Below are 27,675 nucleotides of genomic sequence, written 5' to 3' on the forward strand. Positions count from 1 at the left end.
CGGCTACACATCTCCCCATGTAATAGAGAATATGTGGCCAACTGCTGATTAAAGCTAAGGGCCACATTAACAAACTAGCTATTGTTCATGCAGCCCTGGTGGCACAATTAAGCCACACGAGTGCCGATCTTGGAGAGGACACAGCTCAGGCTGTCTAATCTAGATGGTCCTGATGAAGAAGCCTTACATTTGTTCTCAACAATGGGCATGACCACTATTTGAAACTGCCCTTTTTGCTGTCTAAAATTCTTCATTTGCACATCGAGTCCATTGAGGATCTTCATCAAATGGCCGGGTCTCCCTGTGGCCTTTGTTCTGATGCTAATTACTAGAGTCATGTCTATTGTTACCTTGTCTCATCCCTTCTCCTTGAAGGTTAAACGGTACATGCAAGCGTTCTTTACTCTCTTTTTTTCAAATGCTAATCAGGTCTTTGGACACTCCGCCAAAATGTCCCCTTTTGGACAGAAACTGAAGACTGTCTACAATGGTTTTCTTTCTGGCACAAAATTTTGATAAATGACTCACAATACTGCCATCTAGTAAATACCGCTAGGTTATTGTAGTGTACTTATTGAGTTTTTATTCCCAGGTGCCCCATGGTACACAGGAACCCAGAGTAATTCTCAGGTATTTTGCATCAATATTGCAATTTTCAAATATACTGCACAAAACCCAAACTACATTGGAATAATATTAGACTTTATTTTAGAATTGGCAAAGATATGCCCCAATCGATAGGCCTATGAGCAATCAGAATCCAGTATGACCAGAGATTGCACCACTTTTTGCTACAAAGACTAGCTCAATCAATTAAAAACAAATAAACTTGCCTTGCCATTAACCTATACATTACCTGTTTGTGCAACAATAGACACGGGTTCACTCTCGCTTGTGCCAACCACAGCTGAGACAAAGATGGTATAGGCTGTCCCAGGAACTAAATCTGTGATGTCCACAGATGTTACATCTCTGGTTACCAATCTTGAAACCTCAACGCCTGGAAATAAGACCAACATATTAAAAAGTAAAATGCATTAATACATATATAACAGTGGACAGCCAAACGCTGTGACAGACAGTATGGCAGGGTGGGCTGGTGGGGCTTATAATTATAGACCCATGCCACTCTGCCTTAGCCAGGGCATCTAGAGATAGGAATAGGGCAGCAAACTCAGACTTTGCTCTTGGTAAAGCTAAGTCCAGCTACAACTCAATGGTACTAAAATAAAACTACCATACTGTCACTTTAGAAAAAAAACATCAATATAGAGCTTGAATGATAATGTCATGTCTGATACAAACTTAGCTAAACAGCTGATGAGATATAAATGTTGGCTGCTCCACAGTAGCTGACAGTGCTTATTGCGGTCTACCACTGGGCCTCAGAAGTTGGTGGATGTAAAGGGATTGGCAACAGGATGGCCTATAGGAGATTGAGGCTCTGTGCCCTTATGCCCATTTTCAATTGTGACGATACATAGTATGAAAGACAAACCATCTCTGCGTCTCCAAGTGATCCTATAGTTTGTTGCTCTTGCAACTGGGCTCCACTCTAGACGAATAACATTATCTCCAATGGTACTGCTTCGCAGGTTGGTCACTTGGTCAGCAGAATCTTCATCTGCAGGAATAAAAGATATTATATATATAAAGTACTAATAGTAGAGTCAGCCTGTCAAGTTGCTGCAAGCGTAATGTCCTATTAGGAGAGCAACTCAGTAGTGCATGAAACATCATCACAGGGGATGCATAGGGTTTGAAAAACATGACTGTGTTCTCAAAAATCAGTACTAAACCTCTCCACAGGTCGTGTGTGATTATACTGCAATAGCAGACACATCCCATAGACAGGAGAGGTGCTGTTTCTTATTCAATGTATCTGTGTGTCTCAAACTTAATTGGTTCAGGAAGGCAGTCTGAGAACCGATCAGTGTCTTCAAAAAGGAAATAATGTCAATGTGTTTAATTGGTTCCAGCACCCACCAATAATTACCTACAGTACCCACATATTACATTGAGAAGTGCCCAGTTTAATCCCTACAGGACATTACAGAACAGCACTATACTGTACAGGACATTACAGAACAGCACTATACTATACAGGACATTACAGAACAGCACTATACTGTACAGGACATTACAGAATAGCTCTATACTGTTTAGTACATTATAATCAAGAAACATTCAACAAAACCAGCATTTATAGTACAGAAGTCACTAACTCCTCACTCATCCTTTACTGTATAGTGCACCTCAACCCCAGCACTGTAACAGATGGGAGATGGTGGTGCACTGACTGTACTACTACTTTACTGTATTTGCACTCCAGCAGTCTTATAAAGTACTGTACTGCTTGTGAAGCCTAACCAGTGCTAAACTCACCACATACAACCCGCAACCTACACTCACAAAAAAACGATCGGATGCCGAGCAAAGTTTGAATTCCGAACGTTACTTCCAGGTAAATTTTCATTCAAATACCGAACAATTCAAATTCAGAGGTATTACTATAATTCAAGGCTGGGTACCAAAAAAGTGTTGGAGAACCGAGCAAGAGTTTGAAAACTGTAGCAAGCTTTCCTTGAAAATACTGTTTGAGAACTGAACTGTTTGAGTTCAGAGCAGTTTGAGAACCAAGGTTTTTTTTTTCTTTTGATCTGATTGGCATAGACGAAAATAAGTATCTGCTTAAGGCAGCACATTACCTGTCCGGGCTGTGATAGTTGCGGGACTGCTTTCAGAGTTGCCAATTAAAGCTGTTACCCCAATGACATATACGTTGCCTCCCTGCAAAGGTTCAATGTCATAAGTTGTTGTTCCTGTTGGTAGCGTTCTGCTAATCTCTCGACCTTAGTAAAAAGACAAAAAATAATGAGGTGCTTTAGAAATGAGAAACAGTATAAAACTTGAACCTATCTTAAACAGGTGAAACAGGACTGCGAAATGGATAGATAGATAGATAGATAGATAGATAGATAGATAGATAGATAGATAGATAGATAGATAGATAGTTTACCATCACTTTGTCTCCATGTGACCCTGTAACCAGTAGCTCTGGCAATCCCAGTCCATGCAATCCTAATTCTGGATGATGTTGTCGCCACTATCCGAAGGTTTGCAACTCCGGCCACTACTGTATCTTCTGAAAAACCAACATGTGTCAGAAAAGATGGCAAAAGTACCTCATGTATAGAAGTATCTGTAGTGTTACTCCCACCTGTCTTGACGTTGATGGTTGCAGGGAGTCCCTCTCTGGTCCCCACCACAGGTGTGACTCTAACTACGTAGGTAATGCCTTCTTGTACATCAGTGAGTTCATATGTTGTTTGGTCTCCAGAAATCACCTGACTCCTCTCTGTCCCATCTACAGGTTATATATACAAAAAAAAAAAACAGCAAGCATCAGAAATAAGACTTTAAGGTTTAACAACTTTCTAATAACAAGTTAAGCAAGTGTTTTGTGGGGTATATACAGGGTAAAATATGATGCATTGGCTTTCACCTCATGGCTCTCCAGCTGAACTACAACTCCCAACCACTGCAGGTTGTTGGAGAACACTACCAAAGAACAGAACAGGCACATGTAAGCATCTGAGAGAGTGTGACCAGGTCGTGATGACTAGATGACTGGGTGAAAACATCTCCAAAACAACAGATCTAGTACGATATTTTCAGTAGGCCTTAGTTAATTCCTAAAAAAGCAGTCCAAGGAAGGGCAACCAGTGACAATGTCATGGGCACCCAATACTGATTGATGCGCTTAGTCATTTGGTTCAGTCCCACAGAAGAGCTACTGTGGCACAGAATAGTTAATGCAGGATATGGCTAGGGCTACACAGCAACTTTGGTCATGCAACCAAATCAATTTGACCCCTGACCACCATGGCATGTGTATACATTGCACATGTGACCATCTGTATTGGGATTGGGGCCAATAAATCAAGGCGGTCTGGCAAGATAATTCATTTTTGTTTTTTTGCACATCATGTGCATAGTTGAGTGATCGTGAATCACTTTTCTGGGAAAGAGATAAGACCACAATAGGCAAACTGGAAGATGAAGTGTGAAGATCTGGGAAATGTAGGGTCAGTAGGCAACACAACAGGCTCACTTCTTGTGTCAATAATAGTACTGATGACAGGAACAGCACTTGGGATAGCAATAGGGCAATATTATTAAAGAGGGTGCAGGAGTGGAATAAGTGTTTCTATAATGTGTAGTGACATACTCGAAATACAACTAGATTAAGATATCTACACGGCAAAGAGCGAAGCCATAATTTGAAAAAGTTGTCATGATAGCCTGGACTGGATAGAGGAGAAATGAGAGAGTGTTAGACCACAATCAGAGAAGACGCCACCTGTTATTTATTTACCTGCTTATTCTGCCTATGTATGTGTATGATCAGTGCTTTATTCCTTTATTCAGTCAGCAGTATGATGGTACTCTGTCTTTGAATACTCTTTTTTATTCCTCAACAGTATGTTATTGCATTGTAGTGTAATTCATGGTATGGTTATATTTAGTTGTACAGTGGTCCCTCAAATTATATCATTAGGCTCTGTTTACACTACTCTTGCTGGTATTAGACGTATCTTGCATGCCCAGAGCATAGGCGTATTTCATGCCATGGAGAGGCCATAGTACAGTGTAGGACTGTCCCGAGTATGAGGCCACCGTAACGTGGTGGGGCAGTTTATACCATTTTCAAGTGGTAACCAAGAGCCTCATTATTTTTATGGAAGTTTTTTTTTGGCAGTTGGGGGGCTGCTTTTAACTATTTTCATGTCTGTAGTGGGTCTGTATCTTGCCATTGCGGTGAGCTGTTGCATTTTTCTGTGTTTTTGCGTGTTTGCAACTTCAGCCATAGCAACGTGCTCCTGCCTAGTGTGAATGGTGTTCTAGGAGAGCTGACCAAATTTGTCTCTTTTTTTTCCCTGTATGTTTACACTACGTATGAGACCGGCCGTTCCGTGACCTAGTCGGGTCACGGAATGGCCGGTCTCTGCTCTGATCATCCCGGCCGCTACTTAAGTACCGGCCGAATGATCTTTCCGGCCGCAGGGTTCTGATGCGGGCGCGTGCTGATCAGCTGTGCACGCTGTGTATACGCTCCGGCCGGGATCCCATAGAGGAATAGGTAATGTTCAACACTGCATAAAGTACGGCCGTTGTTGCCGATGGAAACAACGGCCGTACTTTTACGTAGTGTGAACATAGCCTTAATTGGTTTCAGGAAAACTATTGTATGTCGAAAATATTGCATGTTAAGACCTGAACTCATTGAGAAACTGGTAGTTGGTTCTGAAGCCCCCAAAATGTCACCCAAAATAAGAAAAAAAATGAGGATTTAAAGAAAAATAAGCAGATAAGTAATATGTGTAATGAAAGTCCTTACAACAGTCAGAAAGAACTAGTGGACTGTAAATAACTCTCTATGTAGAGGACAGGAGGCATCCTAGCCCAGAGCAGCTTATCCTGGCCCAGGTAAAGATCAGTACAGGAAATGTAGTACCACACTGTACACTATACTGGACAGCCAACCACTGCATGCCTTTCACTAATACTGGGGCTTTACCAGTTAAACTGACACTTTTATTGGTCGATCATCTAGTTATGTGTCGCAGATCCTGACTGTATCATTGTATGTTGCGTCTGGTCTCAAGTTACAATGGTCCAAAAAGGTATATTGTATGTTGAAAATTGTATCCTAAGACCATTATAATCTTGGGGGATCACTATATTGTTATTCAGTATGGTGATATCATTTACTAATTGTATACTAAAAGTATTTTACAGCAGCATGTCTGATAAAGATTGATTCTAAACAATAGATCATGACGGTAACTTATTAATATATTATGGGGTGGTATATTATATAGTATATGGTATATCATAGTTCTAGAATTTAGGGCAGCATGAGCGGAAAAATATACTCTGCTGCTGTAAGGAAAGATTTGAGAGGGGCTTACCCTCTGAATTTCTGATGAAGATCCTGTATTCAGTGGCCCTGGGCACTCCGTTCCATGCCAAACGGATACGTCCTCTCCTGGCATCCAAAACACGGAGGTTGGTAATGGTACCAAAGCTCACTGCTTCTGTAATGACAAAAGAATCTATCTTAGGCAACCTTGATCAGAACCTTAAAAGGTCCCTTTCCCGACATAGAAGTCCCTGAGACTTCTTGGGTGACAACTTCTAATGGCAGTCACTATAATTCTCAAAGGGATTGTCACCAAGCCTTTCACAGATTGGGACTGGCTTATAAATATACATCACGATGTACAGTCCTGTTACCGTCAACCCTTCTCCAATCTACAGGCAGTCTATTTGGGAATTCTTCGTATTAACTAAGAAACTTATTTGACAAATTACCTGTTCGGACAGTGATGGAAACAGGGGAGCCTTCCCGTCTCCCTATTAGTGCTGATATCAGGACATAATAAGTTATGCCTTCTTGGAGATCCTCAATGTCAATCGAGCTTTGGCTGCCAGGTACGTTTGTTGTTCTTTCAAAGGATCCTGTGTGCAAATTTTAAAATGTTAAGTTAGTCTCAAAATTCTGTGCTGATTGTTGTCTCAATATACAGTACCTTTATAGTCATCAAATATAGTATAATCCATTTATTACATAAGCCTTTATCTATTCAGCTCTGCGCAAGAAAAACGGTTATGCCATATATTGAGGAATTATTCTGCATAGAATTTTAAACTTCAAATGACATAAGGCATTTTCTCCAGTAGAGCTTATATACACTCTAGTGAAGTGTGAGGTACAAAACTTACTTCATCTTTTTTAGGGAACTTACCATCAGCATTGCGAATTACAACTTTGTATTCTGTAGCCCCAGTTAATCCAGTCCATGCCAACCGTACCCTCTTGCCTGTGGCATCTATGAGCCGCAAGTCTGTGATAACACCAACGGCCCTTCCTTTGAAGAGTAAGAATAGATGCGTTATGGCCATTTAACTTGTAAAGTGTTTAAAAAATCAATACATCATATATATATATATATATATATATATATATATATATATATATATATATGGGATAGAACTGCACTGTGCAGACTTCCAGTCAATGAGCTTCCAGCTCTTGGGTGCACGACTCCAGGTAACCGACCCTTGGTACCATCAGAACGTAAATGGAGATAAGGAAGAGACGGCACTCCGATATGAAATAAAGGTGTGAATTTTATTCACCCAACACGTGTGGCGACGTTTCGACTTGAGTCTCTTTCTCTCAAGGAAATGTCGCCACACGTGAATAAAATTCATACCTTTATTTCATATCGGAATGCCGTCTCTTCCTTACCTCTCTCTCTCTCTCTCTCTCTCTCTATATATATATATATATATATATAAATATAGACACATATATCATTTTATTTTCTTTTTAGATATATACTGTAGATATATTTAGAGATATTTTCAATTGCTCGTGGACTGTTTGGCCTAAAGAGATATGAGGGGTTCTCTACAACAAATTGTTGGACAACAGATGGTCCATATAGTATTTTACTACTGTATGTATGGTTGGATGGTTAGATAGTTTTAGAGCTCCTCTCACCTGTTTCAGAAGTGGTTGCAGGTGTGGCAATTTCTTTGCCATCATACAGGGTGAATAGGGTAATGCGGTATTCTGTACCGGGTCGGAGACCAGTGATGTCATACTTGTTGACAGTTGTTGGAAAGTTTACAACCTGCGGACCTTTTGCACCACCTGTAAAATATTCACAAAGTTGGAATCAATAACCTGTTGTTGTCTATAAAGTGAATGTACCATCAGGCCCGGGCTGAAGCACTAGAGGCGGGCCAACCCACCCCCAGTGGGAAGAATCCCCCGCCCCTCTATGATGCGGCTCCATTAAAATCAATGGAGCCCTATCATAGAGGGGCGGGGGTTACCTCCCACTGGGGGTGGGTTGGCCTGCCTCCAGTGCTTCAGCCCGGGCCTGATGATACATTCACTTTAAATTCTTCTTCTGACTGAGTAGTTATGTAGCTACCTCTAGCTCTTCTCCATTCCAGCCGGTAGCCGGTAGCTTCAGGGATTAGATTCCATGTCACCTGGATAGAGGTTGGACTGTCAGCGAATGTTCTCAGCACCTGTACAATCCCAGACTCTAGAAGAGAAGGATGATATATCATGAAGCACACCAAGACAGAACAAACATCTTTGCTACCTGAAAGTAAAGGATACACATGGGAGAGGGAAAAAATAATGCATTTTTGGTTATATATAACTTTTTACTTGTATTTTTTACCTGTTTTGACTCTGGTAGACACTGCTGGTCCTTCTGTAGCTCCAAACAGTGGACTGACAGATACAGTATATTCAGTGCTAGCCTGGAGATTCTGGATGGCATACGAATTAATGGTTGGGCCCACATCAAAGTCTTTAGTGTCTTCCCCTGCAGAAAAAAAAATCTGTAAAATCTCTGCTGATGTGTTTGTCATCTGTATCTGCAAATAAGATGCAATCAATGTGTAATAAAAAGCTGAAGACAATACTCAGAAGTAGATTAGAGCTCCCTACTATTCTGGACAGAGACGGACACAGTAGAAAAAACTGTGACACTAGGGACTCTTTAGGCGATCACAAAATTGCCAATGTTTCTATGAGGACAGCAGTTGTGTTTAGAGAAGTAATCCCTGCACAGGTCTTCATCACCCACTGCAAATAAGGCATCCAGCCAACTAAGGCTGGACCCCATATTTCGTGGTTCCCATAGCAGCTGCATGATCTGCCTCTATGGTACATGGAAAACGGGCAGCAATCCCTTACTGTGGATTTACCAGTTGCATCTGCTGGAACTTTTATTGCTCTAACATAGGCTGTTGGTAAACTCAGCTAGTACACAGTATTTTATTAATTAATTAAAGTTCATTAAAAGTTCCTTGGTTGGCATTGATAAGGTAGCATGTTGGCACAAATGCTGAATTCAGGCCCTTCTTGCTCATAATACAAAAGATCTCTAGGACCTCTAAGCATTACTTTGCATTTATATTGACATCCTCATTGACATCCTTTTATACGACATTGGAGACTATGGGGCTCCATCAGACTCTAAAGCAGGGTGCAACTACAAGCACTGAACCCCCTATAGTTATAGTATTGCCTAAACACACTCACCATAAGGTAAGGTAAAATGTCTCCATACCAATGAGTAAAACAAGACATGGCACAAAAAAATAGCCTATGGCTCAGATTTCTGGATGAAAAAAGCAGATTATTTTATCTACAGACCATCTGCTTACATTTTATAGGGAAGGGTATTTCCACTGACAATGGGGGCCTGTGATCCCTATATTACAAGTATTTGCTATAATACATATCAATATAATGACTGTTTATGTAGCCCAGGTACGTCATGAGGTTATGTGAGGACGACCAGTGCTATGTTCTTTCATGTTGTTCTCTTATTGTGTTACTATTTTCTAAAACTGCCTTTGAATGGCTTCCAATAATTCCATCCAACTAGGTAACTCCCTATGTTGGCCCTGTGAGCCAAGAAGACAATTGTTGGCAAGAGTGTGGGCTCTGGGAGGTACAAGCTTTTACCCCACTCATCTCAAAGGCACTATGCAGGTTCTTGTCCATTATTATTAGGTTGTGAGGGTTAGGAGCATTTGCTAAGGGAACACGTTAATTAAATTTTTTACCATCTGTAACAACTGACTGATCAGAGTGAGAATATAGTAAAGGATGTCTTCCAAGAATCCTTGTAGAGGTCCTGGAGCCTTACAATCACAGCGCAATATTATGTCAATAGGGGGCACTGAATAGCAAGAGTTCTAGGCCAAGGCCAGATTCACTACTATGATGCCAAATTCTTCAGCACTACATATTGCAACCAAGAAGGTCCAAACCTTTTGTTGCAAGCGTTTCTTTTTATTTAGTCTCAATGCATCTAAAATGACAAATGAAACAATTTAACAAAAGTCTTGAGGTTTTCCTGTCACAGAGGCACGTCAAAAGCTTTGATAATTTGGGATCTTGGTGCATAGACTCCCAGAATGAGTCGGGAGACCTCTGGCTGTGGCTTATCTCTTCCAGAACAAAGGGGTCATGAATTTTAGGAACACAGTGTTCCACCCATGTAGAAGGCATGTACCACATTTTACAGAATTTCTATACCTGTCTGAGATACCCAGGAGATGCGGTAACCTGTAGCTCCTCTAACTCCCCTCCATGTTGCTGCCATGCTGTCGGAGGTTACATCCTGGATGTTCAGGTCAGTAACTCCTTCTATACGCTCTGTGAATCAGAGAAGATATATTGTTATGTATATATGCTTGTGGGAGACACTATAGAAAATTACTTGTGTAGAAGGGATCAATTTCTTAGCTAAAATAATGTATGCTACTCCACATGATATTCCAATTAAAGCAATCTGTGTTTCATTCCATTAGCAGGCATAGTCAATAGGCTCTAAGCAATATCTTATACTTACGTGTTCGGCCTGTAACCGTGACTGGTGTACCAGTCTGTCGCTGGTATTGTGGATAGAGCACAAGAATATACTCTGTATCCGGCCTAAGGTCACTCAGGGTATCAGACAATGCACTTCCACTTAAAGCCTTTTCTCCTGTTCTTGCATCTCCTGCAAATCAACAAAGCACGATAAGGGTGATATTACCCACACTTGTCATTTCAGTATTATGATAATAATAAATCATCATCTCCAAGTGAGTAATGGGACTATATATTTCTATCAGCCCTGGGGCAGAGAATTCACTAATTGCTGGAGATACTGAACTGGGTGTGGATTAGAGGCGACCCAGGACTGCAAGCATGCAAGCGTCAGAAGCAGACATGTACGGGTATGTACAGGGATGAGGCTGGAGCCTATCCAGCTGCACTAAGAGCTTTTCATATTAAACTTCAGAAATCCCCCAAATTCCTTCAAGAGTCCTAACACAGTTATCAGAAAATTATATGGGCCCCTATGTAAAATCTATAAATGAGCCTGCACCTTCCATATGTAATTTATAAATTGGAGTAGCACTCATCTATAGCTGTCAGTCAATCTTTTGACACAATGGATCTGTGACCTGGAGTTGTCTGGATTAGACATGCTAAGATCAGGTAATTGATAAAGGATTCTTGCTTTGACCTCACCCCAGGGCAATGAGTGGATAAAGATAAATAAATGCTGTTCCAAACACCAAACATGATCATTTTGCCCCTATTTCATTGCACAGAACAGCGTTCTGCTCTCAGCGACTCTCCAGCAATGTGCCGTGCTAAGAGTTGTAGATTCACTTCAATAAAAAATCTACAGGTTGTAGGTCACAAACTTAGAAGATCTGCACACTCCTTATATAAATTAGACCATGGTGATGGATCCTTGTAAAGCGATGCAGACCAAGACACTAACCTCTAGTGGAATAGGTCAGCCTATATCCTGATGGGGGTTCTCCTCCAGAAACAGTCCATGCCAGTCTGAGAAAGGAAGGGCCAGCCTCTGTGATTCTGAAGTTAGATATGCCAAGAGGACTCACTATAAAATACAGAATTGTTGATTACTGGACTTGTTATATACAAAAATTCACGCAAATAATTTTACTAACATTAAAGAAGTACTCCTATATAGGTAATTCAGCTAGTTTTAGTTGCTCTTTCTTTCTATCAGACAATTGCTGGAATCCTTTCCTTCAGTTGGGTCATGTGATCGCATAGTGACCCCTGGAAATGACATGTGTTTCTGTGCATTTTAGCTGCTAGAACCCCCTATATAAAAAAAAAACTGCTCAGACAAGGAGAAAAATATTCCTATTGGAGTTACTGATTATGATGATTACATAGCTAGAATGAAGGAGAGCTAGATTGTATAATTACAGAGGGATGATTTATCGAACCTCGTGCAAAGGGATAGTGGAGCAATAGCCACCACTTTGCTGCTTTTATTTTCAGAAACCTTTATAAAAATGAAAGGAGAAATCTGAGTGGCTTTAGCGGACAACTACTCTACTGTTCCTCTGCCTAAGGTTTGATAAATCTCCCCAGTGTCTCCTAAAGGGAACCTGTCAGAAACCCACCCTAATAAAGCTTTGGATACATATCCTCTCCTCCAGGAGTAAGGCAATGATTTCCTATGAATGTCAGACTCATCTCTGCTCATTAGCATAATGAGCGTGAGGACAAGCTGTGGCAAATTCTGAGCAATAGGAACGGCATCTGGAGCGCCACCAGGTGGAGAGGGTAAGTATCGGAAGCTTTATTCAAGTTTAGGGGGGGTTCTGCTCCAGTGTCCTGCATGACAGGTTTCCTTTAATCTTTTTTCAAGATATATAGATTAAGATTAATTATCAACCACTGCCCTTCCAGAAGGCAGAGATGGTACAGGATGTAGCTGCCCATGTAATCCTATGCTGATGCATCATGGGATTGAGAGCAGTTATCAGAGATGGCAATCTGCAATCTGAAAGTCAAAATGGTGGCTGATCAAAGGTCACTTGCCCCAGATACAGTGATGAACTGTTTGGATGTAGTAGAGCTGAGATGAAATTGATGACAATGAATGAATAGTGATTGTGAGTGTGCATTATATACACAAAAGAAAAATCATGAGTGCTTCTTTAATGTACTTAAGGCTAGGGCTACACTGTAACTTTGTAGCCATGGCAGGAAATTTGTGGATTTCTGCTAATTGTCAGATCTTAATTGCAGCAATGCAACCCCATTCACTTACATTAGCTTTGATGCAAGATTTGTAGTGCATAACACTGTGGCCATGCAACACTTTTAGCCCTAGCCTAAAGAAGCTCTACTTTTCAGTTTTAGAATTTAAAGTGTCACTACCCGTATAACTTTCAAAATCTAAATCAGCAAGGAATGTAATATATAACATTTTTGCAATTTACATTCATTATTTTTTGTTTTGTTATCTTGCTTGCTTAAAACAATACTATACTTACTTGTATCCAGGTCCAGTCTCCTAAAGGCAGCTTTTTAGTCTTGTGCTGTTCAAAGAAGAGACAGTCTTCTCTGTGAGCGCATATGAGCAAGACTTCCTGTGTTTAGTTTCTTTTTTTCAATCAGCACAAGACTAAAAAGCTGCCGTCAGGAGACTGGACCTGGATACAAGTAAGCATAGCTTTGTTTTACAGCATGATAACTAAAAAAATATATATAATTATTGTTAATAGCAAACTTGCTTTATATCATATTTACTGTTCATTTAGATTTTGAAAGTTACAAGAGCAGACAAATTTTAAAGCTCAATATAGTAAATTTAGATGTGTCTTCTCCTCTTTACTATGAGAATATCTTACAGGTTCTCCCTCTGCCGGAGACAGACTCTCCAATGCTGTTGGCATACAAAGCGGTCACAGTAACCGAATATTCTGTGCCAGGCCGAAGGCTTTGTAGAAGGGTGGATGTCTGAGCTGCGGTCAGGCTGATCTGTGGGCAGAAATAAAAATATTCTACATGTTGTAATAATATTATTACCATATACAATATAAAGGTTCCCCCACCTGTTCAAATATTCTTATCCATAGGGGTCAGTATTATAGTACTTACATTCTTTTACACAAAAAGCTGTAGTTTAGTACTTTATTTTTCTAGACAAGAAACTATATTAGTTAGAAAGTTATATTCTACAAAGGGAAGAGTAGTACAAGGGTATTTTAAGGTTCCCCCACTTGTTTAAACATCCTTATTTATAGGGAGCAGAATTATAGTAGTTCCTGTAATTCTTGTGCATAAGAAGCTGTATTATAGTAGTTATATCATTACATAGGGAGTAATATGTAGTTTTTTTCTTAATTATCCTTAATTGACTAACCCCCCCCCCCCCCAAGTCAGAAATGAGTTGTCAGACATTATATTTTCTTTCTCATCTAGCTTCTCACAGATACACGTTCTCACCCTTATGTTTCCACATTAGGGAGAATCCAGATTATACTCTTTGACTGCTAAGCTATATTTAGGGATGGCATCCTTCCTCTTATGCCAGACATAGTACCTTTGGTTTACAGCTAATGATCCCAGCGTTCATTTGGACATCCACTGTACCCTAGCTGCGCCTTGTAAGCACTGGTAAGCTCCTTTTTGTACTCCACTTGTTTAGCAGAGCAAACATGTGTAGTTTGCCTAAGTTGCATGCTTGGCGTCCCTGTTTGGTGCCGCAATATGTTGCAGTCAGTCAAGAGGCTTATCTTTTGGTTCATTTAAACTGATGGATCCTAGAAAACCTGTGCCTTTGTATACCAAGGTAGGTAAGGCTGTGGCAGTCGTACATGCCTGCTGATCACTGTTTCTGTCTGGCAGACGCTTTCGGTGTTGTGATTTTAATACTGTTCTCTCCCTCTCTCTTTTGACCTAGATGTCTGCCTGACATAGAGATAGCAGAAAGAGGCGTAGACATTCTAAGCATAGACTCTAAAAGAGAAGTGTCAGCAATGAATGATCTATATTCTAAATTCTGTACAGACTATTGTCACCAGACATTCTTCCCTACAAAATTAAACCAGGGACTTCCTTTCCTGGTTTAAGGGACATACTTTGCAAAAATCTCTTGTGACTCTCCATCAGATGTTACCAAACTTACTTCATATTTAGTCCTAATGCAGCTAGCAGACTTTTTGCCATGTCCGTGCCTGTTCAGACCTCGGTCTTCTTCCGGTAAAGAGCAACCAAGACTGCGCTCTTGGTCATGATTCAGTGTCTGGATTGCATGTTTTCTTTAAACCAGTCTGAACTCTGTGATTCTACTACTCAGTGTGTGGTGATTGACAGATTTCTACCACACCCGTCTGGGCTCTTCTACCAGCTCTAGTCCTGAGCTGCAGATAGTTTAGACTGAGTAGTGGACAGTTGCCCTCTCCCCTCATCTACTTTCCCTGTCATTCTCTGTTCTGTGTGGTCTTTATGTCAGAGGGCTGGTCCAATCACACTCTGGACCGAAACTGTGACATGCTTAGGAAGCCCACTTGAGCTCTGGGACCTTGCTTGTGATAGTCTCTTGTAGCTTGAGCTGGTGTTTCATATTGGATTGGATTGCTTAATTCTCTGACCTCTTTGCCAGTCCTTCTGACCTCTGTTTTTGCCTGCTGCTATTGTTCTGCTCTATCTCCAGCTTGACATGTTTCTGCATGACCATTCTTTATTGTGTTTGTATGTCTTGTCTTGTTTTGTGTTTCAGTTACCTAATGAAGGGAACGTCACTCTGTTGTCGCTGACTGCCTAGGGTCTAGCTGACAAGTAGTCAGAGACAGTCGTGGGGGCCTAGTTCCTGCACTCACAATGTCTGACTGTTCCTGTCTTTCACCTAGGTCTTGGGTTCCCTTACTGTGCCCTTTGGAGCAAAGATCCCCTCCTTACCTAAAAATCCCACTAATATTCCAGCATTGCAACTCCAGTGATTCTTGCAGGTCTCTGTGTACTTGGCAACAGCCATGATATGCCCATTCACCCACACGACAAGCACCATTGTGCTGTTAGATCATACTTTTACACTTTTAGCTCTTTGATTATAAGCATGGTCTCCATACCTCTCTTAGCTCCAAGGGGATCTGCTGTCCTAAACCTGTTAATGGACCATAAACAACTTTATAGCCAGTAACTGGCCCTGTGGCTGCCGTCCATTGTATCCGCATGGAGTCTGCTGCCTGATCAGAGAAAACCAGGTTGGAAGGTCCAGTATAAGTGCCTGAGCGGATAGAATAAAAGTGTTACTGTAGCCAGATTTTTTGCATACTATTAATGTATATTATAGTTTATTACATGAACCATGAATATAACTTGAGATGCGTATGTATTGAGAGAAGCTTGCTCATCTGGGCTATTACTATAGGTGTTTTCCATGGCTTTGTATGGCACTCAAGATAAAATATTTCAACAACAAAAAGTTTTCAAAGTTACAAATTCTCTGCTACATCTCTGCTATATGTTGATGCATTTGTAGTTTTTGACTTACTAGTTTCAGGAATGTAGACTCCACCAGTAGTTATACAAACTTTTCGGGATACCAGTGGGAGAAGCGTCCCCAGAATCTTGAAATCATTTACATAGTAAAAGAAGTCCTCTGTTGGTGTGGATGCCACTCTAGTCAGCTCTCTACTGTCAGCATTTTTTATGCCTGAAAAACATAGTTACATAGTCATACATAGTCAAGAAGTCCTTGAGCTGTCTTCTGCTCTCAAGCTAGAGAAAACTCTATCTGGCCATGTCTTAGCTATAGCTGTTTCTGGACATGCTGTATGACAACTAATAGAGCTGCAATTACACACCACACCTTGCTCTCTGCAACTCCTCAATGGTACTTTAGATATGCAAAGATTCATCCATAATTCCAGTAATTGCCTCTTTTCATATAGGGACAGAGTAAAGAAATAAAATGTTTATTTAGAGTGGTCACTAGAGGGAGCTCACTGTGCATGGATTTCTACAAATGGTCACTATCATTTAATATCTCTTCCATTTAAGAGCCTGTGCATTTTATAACATACTTGTAAATCAATTCATTTAACGAAAATTACTCATCCCAGAAAGAAGCCCTAGTCTTGGCCACTAGCTGTCCACTGTGTCCACTGCCTGCTGTTAAAGGGGTACTCTGAAGACTGCAGTCATAGCTTTAGTAAGGGTATATTAGTTTGTAATATAACTTTATTTTAAAAATGTATATTTTTTTATATACATATGTACTTCCGTTTATTGGAAGCAGTAAGGTGAGACACGGACCCTCTAACACCACCATTGTCAAGGTAGCTTCTCTTTCCCCTGTGTTGTCTTTTGCTCCCTGAACAACCCATTTAACAACTTTATGGTAGCAATACCTAGGCACTATATCAACAAAATTATGTAGACACTGTATGGCTGAATTATTTAGGTACTTTATGGTGGTATTAGTCACTTAATGGTAGTATAAGACCCAGTATTTAGGTAATAAAGGATATACAAAGTAATATAACTTTGAGCAATGTATTTAACAGAAATGTTTAATCCTTGGAGTATCCCTTTAAATATTATCTTTAAAAGAGAGACTAAAAATGAAAACAGGAAGGTGGAGACAGGGCTTAAAAGTGCTATGCAGAGGAGAGAACCTTGGTTGTGTCCATGCAAATCCAACCTATCTACCTCTTCATGTGGGCTCATGCTGTGCTTCAGATGGTCCATGCTAAGCCTCATTAGTAAATAAAGATTTCCCTCTTACCTCTGATCATCTATATAGTTCTGGACAACTGTCCCTTGAATTCCTACATTGTACACCATGCTGCCTCCTGAAGATAATCCCCTCTCCCCTTTAGCTTGTTATCCTCAGAAACAGCAGCAACAGCAGCAGCAGCAGCATATGTTTGACTGCTGACAACCAGTCCTGCTAATATGATGTATCCATTTCTTTTCTGTTACTGTTCACTTATTATAACCATTATTAGGAGTTCACTGCTTAGACAAGGGCTGCATTTATGATACAACATCTTCCTTGCTTTGCGTTCTGGTCCTGCACTCTGAATAGCTGTGCATCATGTAAGATATCTTTACAGGGTATATAAAGTCTGAACGCTTAGGGCAGTCAGGGCCATTCCTGTCATTAAGCCAAATGAGTTAAGTGTGTCAGGCAGCAGATTTGTAGCATCCCTTAGGGGCAGCATGTTTTATGGAGTGGCCATAAATGTCTGCTACACATCACTGACTTTATTGACCCCATGATCTGCAAATAATAGCTGGACAGAGACATAAAAAGCAAGGCAGTCGGGACTAAAAAGAAATTTGCCGGTATTGTTATGCTTCTGACATTAAAAGTGATCGGTACCCCTCGTCCTAAGGACCAAGCAAATTTTCAGTGCTCAATTACTATGGGCTGCTGTAGCCCATAGCAATTTAGTGCCAAGCCGGGATCAGCGTCACTGCGGTGCTGAGGCCTGGCCTGAGCAGGGACCGCCCATCCGCGATAGCATTGGATGCGTCGTGGCGGGGGGAGGTCAATCCCTCCACTAGACCACCACTGCTGGGGAATAAAAACCATTTAAATGCAGCTGTCTGCTGATAGCTATTTTGGGTTTTGCCTCAGGCGGAAGAAAATCTATAATCGTCCCTGAGGGCAGTACAAGCACTGCAAAATCTGTAACAGGCCTTCGCCTACTATGTGCCATAATGGGGTCTTCTAGTGTAGCGGTAGGAATTTTGTGCCATCTCAGGCACCACTGCCTAAGTGTGCTGCCTGCTACCTCTGAACCCTCTATAGCTATGACCATGAATGCATATTATGTATAATTGCCATATAGCGGTATAAACAATCAGTTGAACATTTAGCGCTGAGACATACCAACAGCAAATATTTTTATTCCTTGATTTTTTAATCTCTGTGATGCCTGGTCAACATCATCCTGGGATTTTCCATCAGTTATCAGAATTACAACCTGAAAAATCACAAAATTAATTCAGTAATCTAGAAAAGCATAATATATCAGTTCAGGTTCTGAAAAAGCAGTATATAAAACTGTGAAATTTTATTTGGGGATGGATTACAGCATGGGTAATATGTAAGGGACTCTACCACCTTGTCCCACCAAGAATAACCTGCTGTAGCATTGACTTACGTCAGCACCAGCAGTGTATGGTGGTATTATTTAGGCACTTCATCATAAAACTAAATATGCACAGTATCAATTACATAAAGTACAGTAGAATTATTCAGGTACTGTATTGTGTTTTTTTTTTAGGCAATGCATGCCATAAGTATTTAGGTACTATGTCATGGAAATATTTTTGCACTGTATGGTGGTATTATTTAGACACATTATAGTAATATTATATATGCTCTGTATAGTGGCTTATTTAGGCACTGAATAGTGGTTTTGTTTAAGGGGGTTGTCTGGAGAGCACAAGATGACTGAAGCCGTCTGCTCCATCATTCCACGTCTTAGAAGTATCCCTTCCAAGATGTGGAGGAGTGGGTCTTGGTGGCGATAACTGCGTGTGGGCTGCACAGTGTTCCAGACTGTTTTAGTGCCAGGAAGCAGTAGGGCTTTAGCTATCTTCTGCTCCCTGGACAACCCCTTTAACCACTTCATGGTAGAACTACTTGGGCACTATATTAACAGACTTATGCAGACACTTTATGGCAAAATTATTTAGGCACTTTATGGTGGTATAGAAGTTTCTTTGGGTACTGCCTGGCACTATTATATAGCCAAAATTAGGGTAGTATTACTTGTTTTTTTCCAGACACTGTCATGGACATTAATCTGTATATCCAGAAATCACAGCACTCAGAGCCACATGCAAGTGAAGAATTTATTCTGTTTCAATTAACATAATCCAACCAGATGAATATTAAGCAAATGCACAAAGGGGTAAGTGTAGAAGGCTGCTGCCAAAGGCCCCCAACCTTCCTTAAGCCACTGCAGAACACTGTAGCTTTCTGTAGCCTAGTGGAGAACTGTGCAGGATCTGGTGGTCTGAGCAGTTCTCCACTAGGTTGCAGTGCGCTACAGTGGCTTGAGGAAGGTCGGAGGCCTGACCGAAACATTGCCAGCAGCCTTCTACACTTACCCTTTTGTGCATTTGCTTAATATTTATCTGGTTAGATTATGTTAATTGAAACACTGTAATAAATTCTTTACCTGCATGTTGCTTTGAGTGCTCTGATATTTGGATATACATACAGTGCGGTTGAGGAACCCCTAATCACTAGCACCTATCTCTACGAAGGGGAGTATGGTGCGGTTTCTGCTGTTCTATGGACATTAATCTGACACTGACTGGAAACACAAAGCTGGATCATTTATTCCTCTGGTGAAGAGAATATTTAGGTATGGTTGTATTCTGTAATCATACCAATCATGTTCCTTTTCACTATACTATGGGGAATATTTATCAAACAGTCTGTCGATTGTTCCTATGTTCTGTATAAGTTTTGCTCTGGCTGTGGCTTATCTCCCCCAGAACATCAAACTTTCGCTGAACTGTCGGGAGAGCCCTATACACCTGAGTATGGCCTACAAAAGTATGAGGTATTTGGGGACCTTTAATATAAAATGTAACACGTAGTATGTCATTTACACTGTTCTTCTGACCTTAGGTATGTCAGGCCGCAGTATGGCTGGTCCAAAGAAGTTATCTGTGGCATATCTCAGTCCAGCGCCTGTCCGCGTATTGCCTCCCTTGTAGGCCAAGTTTCTAATGGCCTGAATAACTTCAGATCCATTTCGGTATCGAGAAAAATCAAACTCTGTTCTAAAAAAAATCAAAAGTTTATAATACAAAATATATACAAAGGAATAAGGCATAAGACTAGGTTTAGGATAGGTTCCCCTAATCATCTTTCCCTGTGAATGCTGTGAACCTGTACAGGGCTCCTCCGTTTCACAAAGACAATAAAAGTATACATCAGAGGACGGCCCAGGGTCTCATTTTATCCTACAAAGGAAGGGGGTTACATAAACTGCATTCCATCTAAGGTCCAGTTTACATGGAGCAAAAGCGACGGAATCCCGCTTGCCTCAGGCTCAGAGTGTTTTTTTGGGAGGGCTCGTGCGCCTCGGCTTTCGTCACATTGACATGTCAATTCTTTGAGTGGAGAGCGACGGAAGCAGAGGCGCAAGCCCTAAGGATATAACAGAGCAACAGCAACCAGCTCACATGGATGGTGCACAAGCGGGGGACTTTCCAATCCTCAGACTCCAATAGAATCAAAACTGGAGACGTCACCACTTCCATATAAAAAGTCCTTTTATTTTAGCATTTAAAATCCATAAAAAAATCCAAAAACGATACACAGTCCACACAATCTGATGCGTTTCTGGCCGGCTGGCCCTTAGTCATAGATATAGTGTGACTAGTCAGTTTGTGGTATATGTGGGAATAGAAAACAAAACAACGCTGGACATATGTAATAAATCAATTATCAAGAAAACATGGGGGGGAATAAAAAAGTTTTAAAACATACTCAAAAGACAAAATAATTAGATAAAAAATCTATAAATTGTTATTAATGACACACAATATAAAATCAATGAATAATATGTGGGGAGAAGAAATGCAACAGCAGCCTCTTGGAGGTGGGGGAGGGTACTACAAATATTAACTTACATACATGATCAAATTAGTATACAATAACAATAAGTCAGGCACTTGCTGGGTAAACACATATAAACAGTCCAAAATGCTCACGGGGGATATACAGCCATAAAGTGCTAAAGTGCATTCAAGTATGATTTCCAAATGCTGCAGCTGCGGGCAACAAATCCCAGCAGTCCTTAGTATATGCAGTCCCAGTGCTGGGCCTCACACTAAACTTCCAGCACAACTCCCATGCACGGGCCTGTCCAGTATTCGGTCATCATTGATGATGTCATCACTACTCGATGATGTCATCAATGATGTCATTAGAGATGTCAATGATGATGTTGTTGATAAAGTTATCCTTGTCACTGATTGTCATCAGTGATGTCATTAATGATGTAATCGATGATGTCATCAGTGATGTCATTAATGTCAACGATGATGTCATTGATGATATTGATGATGTCATTGATGTCATCACTGATGTCCACACTACTTAATGATGTCATCGATGATGTATTCAATGATGTCAACAATGATTTTGTCGATAAAGTTATCCTTGTTGTAAATGATTGTCATCAGTGATGTCATTGATGATGTTATCGATGATGTCATCAGTGATGTAATCACTACTTGATAATGTCATCGATGATGTCATCACTGCTTGATGATGTCATAGATGATGTCATTAGTGATGTCAACGATAATGTTGTCAATAAAGTTATCCTTGTTGGCAATGATTGTCATTGATGATGTCATTGATGATGTCATCAGTGATGTCATTGATGTCATGGATGATGTAATCAGTGATGTCATTGATGATTATATTGATGTCATTGTCATCACTAATGTCCTCACTACTCGAAGATGTAATCGATGATGTAATCAGTGATGTCGTTGATGATGTCAAAGATGATGTTGTCGATAAAGTTATCCTTGTTGTCAATGATTGTCATCGGTGATGTCATTGATGATGTCATTCATGATGTCATCAGTGATGTCATCACTACTCAATGCCATTGATGATGTCATCGGTGATATCATCAGGGATATCATCACTAATCGATGATGTCATCAGTGATGACATCATTGCTTGATGATGTAATCAGTGATATCATCACTACTTAATGAGGTCATTGATAATGACATCAGTGATGTCAACGATAATGTTGACGATAACGTTATCCTTGTTGTCAATGATTGTCATCAGTGATGTAATCGACAATGTCATCAGTGATGTCATTGATTATGTCATCGATGATGTCATCAGTGATGTCAATGATGATGTCATTGATGATGTCATCACTACTCAATGATTTAATCAATGATGCCATTAGTGATGTCAATGATGATGTTGTTGATAAAGTTATTCTTTTTGTCAATAATTGTAATCAGTGATGTCATTGATGATGTCATCAGTGATTTCATTGATGTCTTTGATTATATCATCAGTGATGTCATTGATGATGCAATCGATGATGTAATTGATGCCATCACTGATGTCATCACTACTCGATGATATCATTGATGATGTGATCAATGATGTCATCAGTGATATCAACAATGATGTTGTCGATAAAGTTATCCTTGTTGTCAATGATTGGCATCAATGATGTCATTGATGGTGTCATTGGGCATGTCATTAATAATGTCATCGATGATGTCATCAGGGATGTCATCACTACTCGATGGTGTCATCGATATCATCAGTGATTTCAACGATGATGTTGTCTATAAAGTTGTCCTTGTCAAGGATTGTCATCAGTGATGTGATCACTACGCAATGATGTCATTGATGTAAATGATGATGTCATTAGTGATGCCAACGATAATGTTGTCGATAAAGTTATCCTTGTTGTCAATGATTGTCATCAGCGATTGATGATGTCATATGTCATCAGTGATGTCATTTATCTAATCGATGATGTCATCAGTGATGACATTGATGATGTAATCAATGTTTTTATGTCATCACTGATGTCATCACTACTTTATGATGTAATCAATGATGTCATTAATTATGTCAACGATGATGTTGTCAATAAAGTTATCCTTGTCAATGATTATCATCAGTGATGTCATTGATGATGTCATCCATGATGTCATCAGTGATGTCATCACATTGATGATGTCATTGATGATGCCACCAGTGATGTCATCACTACTCGATGATGTCATTGATGATGTCATCAGTGATGTCAACGATGAGGTAGTCGATAAAGTTGTCCTTGTCATCAGTGATGTCATTGATGATGTCATAGATGATGTCATCAGTGATATCATCACTAATCGGTAATGTCATCGATGATGTCATCAGTTATATAATTGATGATGTCATTACTACTCGATGATTTCATCGATGATGTCATCACTACTCGATGACATAAGAGATGTCAACGATGATGTTGTTGATAAAGTTATCCTTGTTCTCACTGATTGTCATCAGTAATGTCAGTGATGATGTCATCGACAATGTCATCAGTGATGTCATTGATGTCATCGATGATGCAATCAATGATGTCATCAGTGATGTCAACCATGATGTAGTTGATAAAGTTATCCTTGTTGTCAACTATTGTCATCAGTGATGCCATTGATGATGTAATCGGTGATGTAATTGATGATGTCATCGGTGATGTCATCACTATTCGATGATGTCATCAATGATGAAATCAGTGATGTCAACAATGATGTAGTTGATAAAGTTGTCACTACTCGATGATGTCATCACTACTCAATGATGTCATTAATGATGTCATTAGTGATGTCATCACTACTCAATTATGTAATTGATGATGTCATAAGTGATGTCATTGATAATGTTGTCGATAAAGTTATCCTTGTTGTCAATGAATGTCATTAGTGATCGATGATGTCACTGATGATGTAATCAGTGATGTCATCGATGATGTCATCAGTGATGTCATTGATGCAATTGATGATGTAACTGATGTGATCACTGATGTTATCACTACTCGATGATGTAATCAATGATGTCAACAATGATGATAGTGATGTCAACGATGATGTTGTCGATAGTTATGCTTGTTGTCAATGATTGTCATCAGTGATGTTATTGATGATGTCATCGATGATGTCATCAGTGATGTTATTGATGATGTCATCGATGATGCCACCAGTGATGTCATCGCTACTCGATGATGTAATTGATTATGTCATCAGAAATGTCAACATTGATGTAGTCGATAAAGTTGTCCTTGTTGTCAATGATTGTCATCAGTGATGTCATTGATGATGTCATTGATGATGTCACTTCTCAATGATGCCATTGATGATTTCATTAGTGATGTCAACGATAATGTTGTCGATAAAGTTATCCTTGTTTTCAATGATTGTCATCAGTGATGTCATTGATGATGTTATTGATGATGTCATCAGTGATGCCATTGATTATGTAATCGATGATGTAATTGATGTCATCACTGATGTCATCACTACTCGATTATGTCATTGATGATGTGATCAATGATGTCATCAGTGATGTCAACGATGATGTTGTCGATAAAGTTATCCTTGTTGTCAATGATTGCCATCAGTAATGTCATTGATGATGTCATTGGTGATGTCATTGATTATGTCATCGGTAATGTCATCACCACTCGATGATGTCATCACTACTCGATGGTGTCATTGATGATGTCAGTGAAATCAATGATGATGTTGTCTTTAAAGTTGTCCTTGTTGTCAATGATTGTCATTAGTGATGTCATTGATGATGTCATTGATGATGTCACCGATGACGTCATTAATGATGTCATCACTACTCGATGTCATTGATGATGTAATCATAAAGTTGTCGATAAAGTTATAGTTGTTGTCAATGATTGCCATCAGTGAAGTCATTGATGATTTCATTGATGATGTCATCAATAATGTCATTGATGGTGTCATCAGTGATGTCAATGATGATGTTGTCGATAAAGTTGTCATTGTTGCCAATGGTTGTCATCAGTAATGTCGTCTAAGATGTCTTCGATTATAGTATTGATGATGTCATTATTGATGTTGTTTATGGCATCAGTGATGTCATCACTACTAGATGATTTCATCGAAGATGTCATTGATATGTCATCACTACTAGAAGATGTTATCAATGATGTCACCAGTGATGTCGACAATGATGTTTTCAATAAAGTTATCCTTATTGTCAATGATTGTCACCAGTGATGTCATTACTGTTGTCATCAATGATGTCATCAGTGATATCATTGATGATGTCCTCGATGATGTAATTCTTGATGTCATGACTGATGTCATCACTACTCGATGATTTCATCGATGATGTAATCAATGATTGTCATCAGTGATTTCATCAGTGATTTCATCACTACATGATGATGTCATCAATGATGTCATCAGTGTTGTAATAAGTGATGTCATCAGTGATGTCATCAGTGATGTGATCACTACTTGATGATGTCATCGATAATGTTATTGATGGTGTCATCAGTGATGTCCTCACTACTCAATGATGTCGTCAATGATGTCTTTGATGGTGTCATTCATCAGTGAAGTCATCACTATTCGAAGATGTCATCGATGATGTAATTAGTGATGTCATCACTACTTCATGATGTAATCGATGATGTCATCAGTGCTGTCATCACTACCCGATTATGTTATCGATTATGTCATCAGTGATGTCATCACTACTCAATGATGTAATCAATGATGTCATCAGTGCTGTCATCACTACCCAATGATGTTATCAATTATGTCATCAGTGATGTCATCACTACTCGATGATGTCATCAATAATGACATCAGTGATGTCAACTATGATGTTGTAGATAAAGTTATTCTTGTTGTCAATGATTGTCATCAGTGATGTCATTGATGATGTCATCGATGATGTAATCAGTAATGTCACTGATGATGTTATTGATGATGTCATTGATGTTGTAATCACTTATACTGATACTGAAGTTATCACTACTTGATGATGTAATCAATGATGTCATTAGTGATGTCAACTATGATGTTGTCGATAAAGTTATCCTTCTTGTCAATGATTGTCATCAGTGATGTCATTGATGAGGTCATTGATGATGTCATCGATGATGTCATCAGTGATGTAATCACTACTCGATTATGTCATTGATTATGTCATCGATGATGTCATCAGTGATGTCATTGATGATGATATCTACGATGTCATTGATGTCATCACTGATGTCCTCTTTACTCGATGATGTCATTGATGATGTAATCAATGATGTCATCAGTGATGTCAATGATGATCTTGTCGATAAAGTTATCCTACATGTCAATGATTGTCATCAGTGATGTCATTGATGATGTCATCAGTGATGTCATCACTATTCGATGATGTCATCAGTGATGTCATCACTACTCGATGATGTCATCAATGATGTAATCAGTGATGTCAACGATGATGTAGTTGATAAATTTGTCCTTGTTGTTGATGATTGTTATCAGTGATGTCATTGATGATGTCATCGGTGATTAACATCGATGATGTCATCAGCGATGTCATCACTACTCATGTCATTGATGATGGCCTCACTACTCGATGTCATTGATGATGTCATCAGTGATGTCATTAGTGATGTCAACGATAATGTTGTTGATAAAGTTATTCTTGTTGTCAATGAATGTCATCAGTTGTAATCAGTGATGTCATTGATGATGTCATCGATGATGTAATCAGCGATGTCATCGCTACTCGATGATGTTATCAGCGATGTCATCGCTACTCGATGATGTCATCAATGATGTCTTGATGATGTCATCAGTGATTTCATCACTACTCGATGGTGTCACCGATGATGTCACCAGTGATGTCATTGATGATGTAATCGATGATGTCATCACTGATATCATTACTACTTGATGATTTCATTGATGATGTAATCAATGATGTCAATAGTGATGTCAACTATAAAGTTGTCGATAAAGTTATCCTCGTTGTCAATGATTTCCATCAGTGATGTCATTGATAATTTCATTGATGATGTCATCAGTGATGTCATTGATGATGTCATCCATGATGTGATCACTACTCGATGATGTAATCAGTGATGTCCACGATGATGTTGTCGATAAAGTTATGCTTGTTGTCAATGATTGTCGTCAGTGATGTCATTAATGATGTCATTGATGATGTCATAAGCAATGTCATTGATGATGATATTGATGATGTCTTTAAAGCTCATCTTGCAGTGACACAAGGAGTGAAGTGCTTTGCTCTTTTCCTGGCTTTTTTTTTACTGATCAATGAGGATCATTATTCCAATGGCGGGGACATTTTAATTTTTGTAACACTTTTGTAATTGCAATTTCATTAGCGACCATAGGTAAAAAAAAAATTTTTGAGGGGGAGGGGTCACAAACAGCTTTTTGCTGCAGTCTTTGCTGGATTTACTTCTAAACAGAACTGAACAAAAAGCTGCCACAAAATATTGCTTTTCAAGCCATCTTATGTTTAACATTAGGCAAAAATCATGCTGGTGCCAAAAGCTCCCAAAACACCCCAAAGGGTCATGTTTAAAGGGCTCAAAAATAAGCCTCCATGCTACTGTTCCCATTCAATCGGGAATGCTGGAATGCTCAAAAGAGCTTTTTGTTAAAATTTTGCATTAAAAAAAAAAAGTCACTTTCACAGCAAAATC

General features: G+C 39.6%; 1 protein-coding gene across 1 annotated transcript in view; it reads right to left on the reverse strand.

Annotated features, from left to right (window-relative positions):
- Positions 1 to 27,675, reverse strand: part of COL7A1 (collagen type VII alpha 1 chain) — a 131,959-nt gene that overhangs the window by 77,057 nt on the left and 27,227 nt on the right. The window contains exons 4-20 of the mRNA XM_069967921.1: positions 20,035 to 20,194; positions 18,282 to 18,375; positions 15,933 to 16,094; positions 15,508 to 15,665; positions 13,285 to 13,414; positions 11,388 to 11,510; positions 10,461 to 10,610; positions 10,145 to 10,264; positions 8,271 to 8,417; positions 8,013 to 8,189; positions 7,574 to 7,726; positions 6,813 to 6,935; positions 6,379 to 6,525; positions 5,976 to 6,101; positions 2,709 to 2,852; positions 1,499 to 1,624; positions 857 to 1,000 (exon numbers count right to left, since the gene is read on the reverse strand). Of these exons, the coding sequence (XP_069824022.1) occupies positions 857 to 1,000; positions 1,499 to 1,624; positions 2,709 to 2,852; positions 5,976 to 6,101; positions 6,379 to 6,525; positions 6,813 to 6,935; positions 7,574 to 7,726; positions 8,013 to 8,189; positions 8,271 to 8,417; positions 10,145 to 10,264; positions 10,461 to 10,610; positions 11,388 to 11,510; positions 13,285 to 13,414; positions 15,508 to 15,665; positions 15,933 to 16,094; positions 18,282 to 18,375; positions 20,035 to 20,194 (2,384 nt within the window). The remainder of the gene's footprint in view (positions 1 to 856; positions 1,001 to 1,498; positions 1,625 to 2,708; positions 2,853 to 5,975; positions 6,102 to 6,378; positions 6,526 to 6,812; positions 6,936 to 7,573; positions 7,727 to 8,012; positions 8,190 to 8,270; positions 8,418 to 10,144; positions 10,265 to 10,460; positions 10,611 to 11,387; positions 11,511 to 13,284; positions 13,415 to 15,507; positions 15,666 to 15,932; positions 16,095 to 18,281; positions 18,376 to 20,034; positions 20,195 to 27,675) is intronic.

Source organism: Dendropsophus ebraccatus, chromosome 4, assembly GCF_027789765.1.
Source record: "Dendropsophus ebraccatus isolate aDenEbr1 chromosome 4, aDenEbr1.pat, whole genome shotgun sequence".
NCBI lineage: Eukaryota > Metazoa > Chordata > Amphibia > Anura > Hylidae > Dendropsophus > Dendropsophus ebraccatus.